This window comes from Grammomys surdaster, unplaced genomic scaffold (assembly GCF_004785775.1).
Source record: "Grammomys surdaster isolate TR1022 unplaced genomic scaffold, NIH_TR_1.0 129, whole genome shotgun sequence".
In the NCBI taxonomy this organism is placed as follows: Eukaryota; Metazoa; Chordata; class Mammalia; order Rodentia; family Muridae; genus Grammomys; species Grammomys surdaster.
This window is the reverse complement of record NW_021604587.1, coordinates 18,849,087-18,862,871: the sequence shown is the minus strand read 5'-3', so window position 1 is coordinate 18,862,871 and position 13,785 is coordinate 18,849,087. Positions and strand designations below refer to the sequence as shown.

Here is a 13,785-nt window from a genome sequence, read left to right as displayed (position 1 = left end):
ACTCCTCTCACACTGCTATTATTTCACGTTCCCGGGCACTCGGCTTGAGAGGCCTAGGGTTTGTTCAAGGTGACACACTGCAGCAAATATGAGTTAAGGATTCGAATCCGAAGTAACATCCTCCCCGCTGCGCCACAGCCGGGGCTCCTAAAAAGCAAGTCCGCCGCGGGGAAACTAATGACCCATGGCTCTCCCTCAGTGCAGTGCCACAGCTGGGAACGAAAGCCTGTCCTCGTGACTCCTGAATCTTTCCGTTTTCACCCAAATGCGTGACTGCGGGAGCGAGGTGGCCACGTGAGATCCCTCCACCCCCTCTGGGCGAGGAACAGATCGGGTCCGGCCAAGGGCAAGTCCCGGTAAACGCGCTCTTCCGCGTCGCCACAGAGCTGACCCCGGCCCGCGTGGGAGAAACTGGGAACGACCTTGGGGGCGGCCTCTGAGTCCCCGCGTGCGGACCTGCGTGCCTGGGCGAGACTCCCCCACAGTCCCCGCCCGCAGCCACCCGGCGTGGCCAGCGCAGACAGGATAACCAGGGCGAGGCTGCAGGGAGGCGGCCGGTCAGTCCCACGTGGACCAGCTCCTCTTTGGGGGCGGGGCCTCGGGAACAACCCGGCCAATCAGAGCCGCTGCCCAGCTCACCCGGCTAGGCGCGCCCGGCCAGCCTGTGGTTGCGTCATATCGGAGGCGGGACTTCGGGCGGGCGCGAGGCTCGGCAGGTCACGTGGGGCGCGGGACGGGCTATAAATAAGAGCCGGCGGCGTGCTCGCTAGATGATGGCCGCCGGCGCGCACTGCGCGTTTTCTTCTCTCGCCTGCTGAGGCGCCCGCGGCTGCTTCTCGAGTGGGTAGAGAATCCCTTCGTGCTGTTCCCGGTATTGCTGTCCTGGGTTGTGCGACCGTGGCTCGAGCCTGCCTCAGCCTCGTTCTTCTGGTCTCTGTTCGGCCCTCAGTAGTTTCCTTTGGTGAGTGGCGGCGCGGCACCCGTGCAAAGGTCCTTTCTTCTCTGGAGTGGGCCCGGGCGAGGGGAGCTGGTGGGCGGGTGTGGGCTGCGGGCTGTAGGATCCCGCTGCGCTGCTGTCCGTCTCCCGCCTCCCCACGCCGCACCCTTCCGCGAGCCTTTTCGGCGGTCCTCGGCAGGCGCGCGCGCGGGAATGGCCTTTTTCCGGTCTTCCACGGAGGGCGCGCGCGGGCAAGCGGCCGGAGACAGAACAGAACCCGTGGGGCGGGGCGGGACGGGCTGGGGGGTGGGGGAGCACAGAGATCGCCATGTGCCCCACCTTGCACCGTTTTTCGGGGGATTGAGAGCAGAAGTGACGGGCGGGGGCACTGCGGAGTGTCTGGCTGTCCTCTTCTCAGGGATGCGCCGCTATTGTTATTTTCTCCCACTTCGTCCCCCCAGGATGAACTTGTGTCCTTTCTCTAATCCGCCATGGAATTCTGCTCCGTGCTTTTAGCCCTCCAGAGCCAAAGAAACCCCAGACAACAGACGCCCAAACGCAGCGTATAGCAGTAACTCCCCAGCTCGGTTTCCGTGCCGTAGTTTACAGTATTTAATTTTATATAATATATACTATTTATTATAGCATTTTTGATACCTCATTCCGTTTACACATCTTGAAAGCCGCTCAGTAATTCTCTTATTATTTAAAGAACCACTACACTAGAGAATGGAATCTACTGTGGCAACGATTACTAGTACTCTAGCTGCTGTTACTGCTTCTGTTCCACCGAAGTATGACAATCTATGGATGCTCATCCTGGGCTTCATCATTGCATTTGTCTTGGCATTCTCTGTGGGAGCCAATGATGTAGCAAATTCATTCGGTACAGCTGTAGGCTCAGGTGTAGTGACCCTGAAGCAAGCCTGCATCCTAGCTAGCATCTTCGAAACTGTGGGCTCCGCCTTGCTGGGGGCCAAAGTGAGTGAAACCATCCGGAAGGGCTTGATAGATGTGGAGATGTACAACTCAACTCAAGATCTGCTCATGGCTGGCTCGGTCAGTGCTATGTTTGGTAAGTTGTTGTCATACCTTATGTACTTGCCAGTCCTGAACCTTTTTCCGCTTCTTTCCATGAGAACGCACTGCTTATGTAACAGTTTTGCCATCTACCTGAAAAAAAATTGATTAATTATATTTATTTCAGGTTCTGCTGTGTGGCAACTAGTGGCTTCATTTTTGAAGCTCCCTATTTCTGGGACCCATTGTATTGTCGGTGCAACCATTGGTTTCTCCTTTGTGGCAAAGGGGCAAGAAGGTGTCAAGTGGTCTGAACTGATAAAAATTGGTATGTTTAATTCTAAATGGTTTGGGTTTTATTTATTTGTCGTGTGCTGCTGTAATACTGTGTCTGTGGAGTGGGTGTATGGATGGGCAAGTTGAAGAGTATCAGAAATGGAACACCTAACATTTCGGGGTCTTGTTTCCTTACTTTCCAGACTTGACACTTTACTTTGTGTTCTATTCTAGTGATGTCTTGGTTCATCTCTCCACTGCTTTCTGGTATTATGTCTGGAATTTTATTCTTCCTTGTTCGTGCGTTCATCCTCCGTAAGGTAACCTTTCTACTTACAACCTTTCATGAGTCACATTCAGTCTTGTTCAGACTCACTGATATTCTCTCAGATGTGACTGGTATGTAAGTATGTGGCTTTGGAAAGTTAAAAGTTCTTTGTTCTGTGCCTCCTGTATGTTGTGGAGTTCTGTGAAAGAAGCAAGTTTTTAATGCCCTAGAGGGCATTCAGGAAGGAAAAACTGGGTAGTTCTATGGTCTGCCAAGAAATAAAGGGACTGGGAGTGAAAACTAAGAACATTTGTTTAAAATGGCTCTGTCTGTATAGGTTAGTACATTCAGGACAGTTGGAATTGTAACCTTTTAGTTCAACAAGTCACAGAATCCTTTCTAATTGCCACTTAAATTGGTCTCCCCCATGTTGATTGTCAAGTACATAGAAGTTCCTTGATGAGGCCTACTTGTAGGGACTCCACTTTCTCAGTAAAAAGAGTAGGGATGGGTTGTTAGGGGTTTTTTTGTTGTTGTTGTTGTTGCTGTTGTTTGTTTTGTTTTTAAAAAAATCAGGAAGCCATTGAATTTCCTGACTACTTGAAAATCCCTTTTGAGAGACCTAGTGGTATTTCTTTTATCATGAAGTCTGATCCTGGCTCCACAAAAAAAAAAAAATGGAGACAACAAGGGATTATGTTGACTCTGGACTGAATTACAGTAAGAATAAATGAATTTTTCTCAGGAGACAGAGTTGTCCTATTTTCTAGGGTGAATGGTTCTTAACAGTCCTTTGTTAAGTTCTTTTAAAATTCCCCTAAACAGTAGAAATCTGAGTGAGGGGAGATAGGTACTTTATCCTAACAGAAGGTGTGTGTTTAGACTCCCCACTTGGTGATCTAGTTCTCAGAGTCTCTGGGGAACGATTTATGTCTTTCTCAATAGAAACCCTTCCCTGGCTCCTTCCTGATTCACTATACTTAACATTATGTGTCTGGCAGAACGTGTTTAGCATGTTGAGCATTAGAAATATCTTTAGCTTAGCACAGTGTGACTGAGTAAATAGTTCATTGATGCTCAATCTCTAGATTTAGTATTCTTTCATCTAGCAAGCAGGTATGATATGTACTCCCCTGATGCCCCTATCTGTAGTATATGGTAATTTGAGTCCTCACCAGTATTCAGTATTAGTGTTCTTGTTAGAGCCATTTATCTCTTGACATACCAGAAAACCAGAATAATTAATAGGATGCTATTTGGGTTTCTGTTTTATAAAGGTTTATTCTGGCCCCTTTGATTATTGAGAAATAGATCATTCTGATTCTGGAGAGCATCCTTGTATCAGATCTGAGAACTGATTTCTGGAAGGGAGAACAGAGGTGCAAAGGGAGGGCGGGGATTCTCAATGCCCAGAACCTCTCATTGATGATATATGCCAAGTATCTTTATTCTTACTGTGTTATTGGAATGTCAGATTGTATATGTTAACTAATAATTCTTTTGTATGGTCTCATGTAGCCCAGGCTGGCCTTGAACTTCTGATCCTCCTGCATTCACCTCCCAAGTACTTGAGTTACTAGAGTGTGCTCCCATTCCCAGCTTAAGAGTATGAATGGAATGGGCATGGCCAGGACTGATGGACCAGCTTTAATGCAGTGCTGACTTTGAGGGTTTTCCCTTCTGTCTCACACTTGCTTACTAATCCCTCAGTAACAGATGAGGGACCCTTTCCTGTGTCCATGTAACTGAGTGAGGTATTCACATCATTTCCAACTGAAGCTTTAGATTCTCTGTCTCATTCCTTCCTATACTGGGCCTAAAATAGTTCCTGGAAGTCTGTTGACTTATAAAAGATAAGGAGTTTACATGATGAGAAAACCAATTAATAAAAATCACTAGCCTAGCTATGAAGACCTGGGAGGAGGCTGGAAGGGAGAGACCTTTCTTATTTTACCATTTTCCTTGACTCTTAGGAAGTTATGAAGTGGTTTGTTTTTGTTTTTAAACCATTGAGTCTGTATTTCATGGTGTCTTAAGGCTAGTCATTCCCTACCTATCCCAATTCTCTTATTCTCTTATTTTAAAATATTCTCTTATTTTAAATACATTATTATCTTGTGACTAAACCTCTCTAGCCTAGGTTGACCTTGAATCTGGGGGTCTTCTGCTTCAGCACACCAGTGCTGGTATAACACCATGTCCACGGTGGCCCCAGCTATGCTACTACTTCAGGGAATATTTAATTTTAGGCCCCAAGTAGAGAAAATGTATGTAGAGTGCTTTTTACCTGATGGGTCAATTACTAAATATAAATGGCATTTGAAAATTGACGAGAGGCCCTACCTAGTGCCTACAGAATGTTCTTGAAGCCTTGGATTAGCTTGTCCACCTCAGGCTCTTGCCTGCCTTTAGGTGTAGCCTGATCTGTTTAGTTATTCAGGGTGAGTCATGGTTCTGTAGGTTTCTTTTGATCTGGTGTCTTACCGTTAGTGTCCTCCTAAACAATGGGTAAAACTTAAAATTAAGTGTCTTTTAGTGAGGGTCTGTACTCATTTGAAAAGCCGTTCTTTATGAGGGCCTTTAACTTCACTGATTATTAAGCTCCCCCTCCCCCAAAGTCTTAATGATTGTCAGGAACTCTGGTATCTCATTTGGGTCTTCACCTCTGTCTGACCCTTAAGATTTTCAGCTGGAATTGTGACTAGGATAGCAGTAAACTTTTGTGTTGAAGGTTTGGTCTTCCTGATGAGACCCGTGTTCTTATTCTTTTAAATGTTTGGCTTAGAAGTTTTTCTGTGGAGTTATCAATAATACATTCATGGGAAGTATTTTCATTTTCAGTCACAGTGACCGTTGGTAATTCTTAAATATTTCACAGCTTTGCCTTGGGGTCTTTGTACTTGCTTATACCCCTGCCTGTTCCCCTTCCTCCCATCCCCCAGTGGATAGGTGACTTACATTTTCCACACTCTTGAGACATATGTCAGCCCAATGGATTTCACTCCCGTATTTTATTAAAATGTCTCTTCCCGTCAACATCCTCTTGCCTGTTTTTATTTTTCCCTTTAAAAGCATTTGTCAACCCAGTATATTATTGTGTGGTAGGAAATGACTCTCAGTTCTATGAAAATGGGGACTTGGTCTATTCGCTCCTCTATTTCAGGGCCCTGAACAGTCTAGTTCTTGACAGTCACTAGACTGAGTGGATGGCTAGGTTCACAATTGATTTAACTTTGCACTTTGGTAAAGCCTTATGCCACATTGATCAGATATATAGATAAGATGATTGTGTTTAGTCTGCAGATTTTTTTAATTTAAGGAGGCAGGACATCAGGAAATAAGTATTTTACCTTAGTCTTTTTTTCTTCTGTACAGGACTTTGGATAACTCAGAGGAACTGGTTATTTGGGATATTGGCTACATCCTTGTTACTAAGATTAGGGAGAAAAAGTCACCGATGGATGGAAGGTGGCATTAGCTTTCTTAGGTAGCAAAAGTAGGACAAAGCCCAATTGGCTTTGTAGAAATTATGGGGGGAGGCTGTACCTAGCACCATGGTTCCCTAGTTTGTCTTGCCACAGGGTGCTCTGGAAATAGATCTACATTTATAACTTCTAAGATACTGATCTTAATGTTTTACAGGCAGATCCAGTTCCTAATGGCTTACGAGCTTTACCAGTTTTTTATGCCTGCACAATTGGAATCAACCTCTTTTCCATTATGTATACTGGAGCACCGTGTAAGTACAAATCAAGATATTTAAATGTGAATTTAAGGTTATTTACAAAACTTTCATTAAATGCCCAATTTACCCCTTTTTGCTTTACAGGGCTGAAATCTCCTAGAAGGTGGCTGGCCTGCACCCATTTCAGAAGGCTGCAGGCTAGTGTATGCTGAGTTAACCTAGATAGGTTTTCAACCAAAGAGACCTGCTCAGATTCTAAATCACTACCGACCTTTCCTCCTTAGTCTTCACAGGATCCACTGATAATATGACCTTCTCCCTCCCTTTCTTGTATCTATGCTAAAAATGCTGGAAATGATACTGGCCTCAACTACTGAAGAGTCGTTAGTTAAATTAGTTCCTCAATAATCAGCCATTTAGGACTGGTTGTTTAGAGGTCTCCTTTCTTTCCCAGTTTGAAGCCATTTCAGTTTCTCAGTTCTCAGTTTGCGCCCATGAATTGACTTGAATGAGAAGAGTTGGGATGCATAACACCTGGTCTGATTACACTTGGAAGAGAATTTCCACAGCTAAGAGAAAGCATTTGAGGAATATAAAGGTGTTGGTTGCTTTTATACTGGGACTAAGGGAAGGCAAGGATTCGTTTTCAACTGGGAGATTGATAGGTTGGAACTTGTGAGGCAGAACAGTACAGTTCTGACATCCAGGCTCATTTGACTTGCTGGTTCTTAACTATGTAGGACCTTAGGCGTTCACTACACTCATTCCTCTGACCATTCCACGGGAAGAGGAAAGACTGTGCTGCCCAGGGCACCCCATGTCTCTGTGTATAAACAGAGAAAACTAAAGTAGCAAAATGATTTATCGTCATGGTAGGTGTGCTCTCATTCTCAGTTCTTAAGGGATTTTAATGCTTGTGGCCTCCAAATTGGTTCCACCTCTGGTTCATGGATTACGACCTGTGTAGTATTGTCACTGAAATGATGTAGTAAGTCGCCAAGCAGAACAAAACCGCAGAGTATTTCTCATATTGTCATTCTTAAAATGTCAGTAAAGAAACACACGATGGGATTGGCCTTGATGCAGGGACTTTGTTACTTTTAAACCCAGTCCTTTCGTTCCCCCATTTGACTTGGAATGTAGACAGATTTAAACTGATAGAGACTGACTAGACCTCATGAATATTTTACTTTGTGTGACGTAACTACCTGGTCACAGTCGAAAGCAGAACTTAAAATGAAAAGGCCAGCGGACAGAAAGAACTTCAGGTCTGAAAGATTTCAACTTATGTTTGATTCTAGTTAGTTCTTAGTATTTTCTGTCTCTTACAGTGCTAGAGATGGAATCTAGAGCTTTGTGCAACAGTAATGTTCCCATTTTATAAGTGACTTACTATGCAGTAAGCAAAACCAAGTGAGACAAGCACAGGTGACTTAGCTGCTGTGGGAAGGGACACTCAGACACTGGCTGAGTGCTGTGAATGGTCTCCACTCTAGGATAGGCCAGCAGTCCTGGTTGCCTGTGTACCAGTGACAAGCTGACACTCACCCGCACTGCTGATCCTGAGGTTGTTAAGCCAAGGGAAAAGTATTGGAGAACAAGTCTCTCTGCCTTGTTACTGAACTACCACTAAACTTGTTTTTTGTGAAAGTATTTAAGCAAGTGTCTTCCCATAGTTAATAGCCCTGTTTTCTGCTAGCTTGATGATGCTTTTGCAGAATCAGTTTCCCCAAAGGCTGCCTGGTACAGTGAATGTAGTAACTTTCCACAGCAGCATGACACTGACTTGAGACACTTTCCTTTTTGACATTAAAATAAATCATATGTAAGTGTAATATGGAGCAGTTAGGATGAGGAGCTGGGTGAAGAAAGGGATGCTTTGATTGGTTTTATAGCTACAGGTCCTTAGTGTAGTGATTCTTTACATCTGTAGGGCCAAGCATGTGAAGAAAGTTAGCATGTGAGTCCAGCAAGTGTTTCAGTGGCTCTGGTTGCTTGAGTCTAAGATGGTTTTCTCCATTGTCCGTCCATATAGCAAGTAGCCTGATGAAACTCTGGATTGACAGCAGCTGTAACGGGTGACGGTGACGGGCTGGCTTGGGGAAGCCCTCCTTCCCCTCAGGAGGGTTTACACATTGTTGCAGCGGGCTGTTGCCCTGGGGTTTTCAAGATGCACCATTTTATCTCGTAGTGCTGGGCTTTGACAAACTTCCTCTGTGGGGTACCATCCTCATCTCGGTGGGATGTGCAGTTTTCTGTGCCCTTATCGTCTGGTTCTTTGTATGTCCCAAGATGAAGAGAAAAATTGAACGTAAGTAATACAGTTTAATAGTGTTCCCCTCTCCCTCTACTCTTCCCTTCCTCTCCCTCTCTTTCCCTTATCTATAAGAGTACACTATTTTGGATTAGAGGAAGCATTTGCCTCAGCTACCTTTATATACTCAACTTAGATGGTTGTGTGGCAGTGTGTGTACACATATATATTGTGTAATGCAGACACACTTGTCACATTATCCTTGTGCTAGAGCTGTAACACATGGAGAAGAAACACTTTTAGATATCTCTTAAGTCATTGAAGGATGTTTTTGTGGTATAATTAAATACCAATTAAGGTTTTTTTGGTGCTAGTCTTTGTATCTTTTTTAGTGGTTAAGATAGTTTAGTAGGATCCTAGTCCGTGTGTGGAATGTTAGTTTGTGGATGCACAGCAGGATAGGAATGTATAGACTGCAGCAGCATTAGAGGAATGCTGTGTCACTGCAGTTCTGAGGAACCGCCCAGAGCTCTGTGCTAGTCAGCTGTGCGCCACGCAGTGGGAATGAGGCTTTCAGGACTCTGACCTCATTTTTGTCTCAGTCTGGAAGGAGAGACAAATCTTACTTTAATGCTATACTAGTGTGAGGTGTCTGAGCCAGTAGGTGACCATGTTGAGCTGGCCTGGTAGGCAGAAATACTGCCTGGCTGTCGGGTATGGAAGTGTTTAGGCATGATGGTTACAGCTCAATTGTCTGTACTCTTGACCTAAGAGTTAAGAGATTCCTCAGAGCAGACTAACTCTTTAGTCAGCTGCTGGGCTTGAGCTCCCATTTCATGACCAAGAGCTAAAGATGGTTTTATACTTGTAATTATAAAAATAAAAAGCCAGAAATGGACTAGAATTCTAAAATACTTAATATCAGGCAATTCACAGCAGTTTGTCAGCCCCCATTTCTCCAAGCAGACAGTGTGTTCCTGCATGGCTGCCTTGTCCCTCCCAATGGAAAGATGAATTCCTGAAGTAATAAAGAGAGCAACAGTGTTAGCTTGGATTTTGACTAGAATTTACATCTGTTATTTTGAGATGGGTTTCAGGGGTGGATAGAAAGGAATGTGGGGCAAAGTACTATTGTTAAGTCAAAAATCCCCTTTATTTTTTAGGAGAAGTAAAGTCTAGTCCCTCTGAAAGTCCCTTAATGGAAAAGAAGAGCAACTTAAAAGAAGACCATGAAGAAACAAAGATGGCTCCTGGGGATGTTGAGAATAGGAATCCTGTGTCTGAGGTAGTGTGTACCACTGGGCCACTCCGGGCTGTGGTGGAGGAAAGAACAGTGTCATTCAAACTTGGTGACCTGGAGGAAGCTCCGGAGCGAGAGCGGCTTCCCATGGACCTGAAGGAGGAGACCAGCATAGATAGCACCATCAATGGTGAGTTAACTTCCCAGGGTTTTCTAGCACCCTGTGGTAATGGAAAGGCTGCTATTCTGGCTGATGTACTTTGCATTGAATGTTGTCCTTTTGGTCTTGGCTAGGTGCAGTGCAGTTGCCTAATGGGAACCTTGTTCAGTTCAGTCAAACTGTCAGCAACCAGATCAACTCCAGTGGCCACTATCAGTATCACACTGTGCACAAGGATTCTGGCTTGTACAAAGAGCTGCTCCATAAGTTACATCTGGCCAAAGTGGGAGACTGCATGGGAGACTCTGGGGACAAGCCCTTGAGACGCAACAACAGCTATACTTCCTACACTATGGCAATATGTGGCATGCCCCTGGATTCATTCCGTGCCAAAGAAGGTGAACAAAAGGGAGACGAAATGGAGACACTGACATGGCCTAATGCAGATACCAAGAAGCGGATTCGAATGGACAGTTACACCAGTTACTGCAATGCAGTGTCTGACCTTCACTCCGAGTCTGAGATGGACATGAGTGTGAAGGCTGAGATGGGTCTGGGTGACAGAAAAGGAAGCAGTGGCTCTCTTGAAGAATGGTATGACCAGGATAAGCCTGAAGTGTCCCTCCTCTTCCAGTTTCTGCAGATCCTTACAGCCTGCTTTGGGTCATTTGCCCATGGTGGTAATGACGTCAGGTTAGTCCACATGACTTACCCTCCCGTGTGTACTGCTCTACCTCTGGGGGACACTGAGTCACCTAGACAGGACGAAGCAACAGGAAATTGGTTTTGATTATAAGAATGATTTTAGCTTTATTTCTAAGACAAGATAAACAGATGGGAATGAGTCTGCTAAATTGGGACTTCAGTGATGAAAAGCTTAAAATCACGGACAGCCCTGAGAGTGGACCTAGGGGTTAGTATTAGACTTGTTTCTCTGGCCAGTAAGCTTCATTGCCTGCGACTTGCTCTAAGCTACCTGTGAAAGAGACCACCAGTTACACAGACCTTCTGTCATAGCAGCAGTGTTGGGCTTCTGTACGATAGTTAGCTAAGTGACACTGGTCAGTCACCTAACAGATTGGGTCTTGACAAGAAGTGGTTCTGCCTAAGAAGTCACCACTGTCCCCTTTCTTCTTCCAGCAATGCTATTGGCCCTCTGGTTGCTCTGTATCTTGTTTATGAAACGAGAGATGTCTCTACAAAAGCAGCAACACCCATATGGCTTCTGCTTTATGGTGGTGTTGGCATTTGCATGGGTCTGTGGGTTTGGGGAAGAAGAGTTATCCAGACTATGGGGAAGGACCTGACACCAATCACACCCTCCAGGTAAGCAGATGAATCACGTGTTAGGTAGAGCTTAAACTTGTCAAGAGATGTTGTGTGGAGGGTAGCACATGGGTCTCTAGCTGAAGGAGTGTGTGGCAGTTGCTGCTGTTATTCTCACAATTGATCTGAACATTTTCTGCTGCACTTACCGTCTGACTTGTAAACATTTTTTGTCAATCTGCTCAGCTCCAGTGATCATGTAATTTGAATTTGCTGAGAAACGTGTAGTGGAGTAAATAATATATATACATGGCTTTGATTTGGGAGCTAAAACCTTATACTTTATTGAGAATAAAAGTTCCAATTTTTTTTTTGTTTGTTTGCTTGCTTGCTTTTTGAGACAGGGTCTCTCTGTCTTGGCTGGCCTGGAATTCACTATATAGAGCAAACTGGCCTCAAACCCAGAAATTCGTCTGCCTCTGCTTTCCAAGTGTTAGCATTAAAGGCGTGTGTCACCAGGCATGTCCCAGCTTTTTAAATAATATCATTCCAGAAGTACTTACTCCTCAGATGTTAGGATCTTGGCCCATTTAAGTAGGTTTTTGGGGTTAGAGGCAGTGATCAGTTTTGACACTGAATAGAACAAAGCAAGATTAGACCTAGTTACATTAGTGCTGGGTTTTCAGGAAACCCTGGATTGTTCACAAGCATCTCTTTGTATCAACAGTGGTTTTAGTATTGAGCTGGCATCTGCCTTCACTGTGGTCATCGCATCAAACATTGGCCTTCCCATCAGCACAACTCATTGTAAAGTAAGTGGAATGGGGACGTTGTGGGCCTCGAAGCCCATCAGTAGCTTGGGCGTGTCCACTGTTAAGATGGATCTGGGCAGGCTCCTACTACTTGTGGTAATAAATATACTGTTTAGCACGTCTGTGGGGCTTATTTATTTGTAAGGGTGGACTTCTGGTGAAAGCATATACACAGGGCCTCTTGGGCCTGTCGTACTGACACTGAACTTTTAAGAAGTTGCTTGATGAATGTATAACATAGTTGTTGAATAAAGAAGAAACCGACTTCTTTGGAAGAGCTGAATCTGGTCCAGGCTGGGGCCTGCCAAGTCATTCTTTCTGCTAGGGTGGTTGTTGGGAAATCAGAAATTTAACTTACAAAAAGGAGTCTTGTCACATTTTAGCACATTTAGCAACAGATTTAATGGTTGAATATTTATATCACCTTCGCCTGGCCATGGGTAATTTTAGCTTGTTAGAAGTTAGCTTCTGGCTTATGTCACATACCTGTAATTTCACCTCTTGGGATTCTGAAGTAGGAGGATCGCAAGTTCAATCCTGTTTGGACAACAGTGAGAACAACCGTGTCTTTCTCCAGACAAACTGCATCTATGGAGCTGGGCTCATCACTTGTCTGCGTTGCTGTCCCAGGTGTCTTTTTGCTGAGTAATGTCTGGTCTGTTTCTCTCCTAGGTGGGCTCTGTTGTGTCTGTTGGCTGGCTCCGATCAAAGAAGGCTGTTGACTGGCGACTGTTTCGTAACATTTTTATGGCCTGGTTTGTCACAGTCCCCATTTCTGGGGTCATCAGTGCCGCTATCATGGCAGTGTTCAAGTACATCATTCTGCAAGTGTGAAGCTGAGGTCAAAAGTTGTATCAGTGTCTGTGACCAACGGGCACATTCCTGTTCCTAAAAGAATGCTCACAGTGTTGCTGAAGACAGACAAGGGTTTTAAAGCAGCCGTGGGAAGGAAGTGTAATTTACACTATAATTGCTTTTGTGCTAAATATGACTTATCTCAAAATTAGCTATGTAAAATAGCCAGGTTTCCATTGATTCATTCTAAGGTCCCTTTTCTCTCCTGGGCTATGAATTCCTGTATATATTTCTCTACTTTTGTATCAGGCATCAATTCCATTATGTTTTAATGTTGTCTGTGAGATAACTTATGTGGGTTCTTTCTAAACAGCCAGGCAGAGCCATTTGATGGCATATACTGCGTTGTTGGCCTCACCAGCTTCTTCCCCAACATGCACAGGGACTTAACAAACATGTAACTGAAGCTTCCCTCGTAGTCTCTCATAGAAATAGTCACGACACTCTGCTCCCTGTCACTAGTGGCAGGTTCTGTTGACATGTGACAACTTCTTAGAGGGCCGAGAATATTTGGCACAGTGAAAATAAAGTTTGTAGTAACTTCTTTGCAAACAGTTCGAGGACAAGTTGCTAAGAAGTAGGAAGACAAAGCCTCCTGGCGGTTGTGGTTATTCTTTTGAGATTGTGGCAGTGTGGGATGGGTGAATGAATTGGAATGTGAACTTTGGGCAAATTCAATGGGACAGCCTTCCATGTTCATCTGTCTACCTCTTAACTGAATAAAAAGCCTACAGTTTTTAGAAAATTTGTTCTTGTGCTTTTTGTTTTTATTGAGTCCTCAGAGTCCTGATCTTTCAGCCTTATGACATTCTTAGGATGTGTGTACCTTCCCAAATGAAGGTGCTATCCCAGTTCAAGCTCCTCACTCTGTCTTCTCTGATCCCCTGATGTTGCCCCACAGAACAACTTGATGTTGATGGCTTCTATCCTGAGAACTACTGACAATGCTTTTTGACATTTTTAGTTTCAAAGTATTATAATAAAACTCATGTTTAAGCCAGGAGAAGGCTAT

At 44.5% G+C, this 13,785-nt stretch overlaps 1 protein-coding gene across 2 annotated transcripts; it reads left to right on the top strand.

Annotated features, from left to right (window-relative positions):
* Positions 1-740: 740 nt before the first annotated feature.
* Slc20a1 (solute carrier family 20 member 1) lies at positions 741-13,518 on the top strand. Of its 2 annotated transcripts, XM_028754353.1 has the most exons (11): positions 741-961; positions 1,399-2,012; positions 2,145-2,285; positions 2,468-2,553; positions 6,144-6,240; positions 8,378-8,497; positions 9,604-9,870; positions 9,975-10,533; positions 10,981-11,166; positions 11,834-11,918; positions 12,591-13,518. In XM_028754353.1, exons 2-11 carry the CDS (start codon positions 1,667-1,669, stop codon positions 12,750-12,752), a joined length of 2,049 nt encoding a protein of 682 aa, XP_028610186.1. In that variant the 5' UTR covers positions 741-961; positions 1,399-1,666; the 3' UTR covers positions 12,753-13,518. The 2 variants fall into 2 exon arrangements, with proteins under 2 accessions (XP_028610186.1, XP_028610190.1); XM_028754357.1 differs by lacking the exons at positions 9,604-9,870; positions 9,975-10,533; positions 10,981-11,166; positions 11,834-11,918; positions 12,591-13,518 and having other exon boundaries at positions 6,331-8,475.
* The last annotated feature ends 267 nt before the right edge of the window (positions 13,519-13,785 follow it).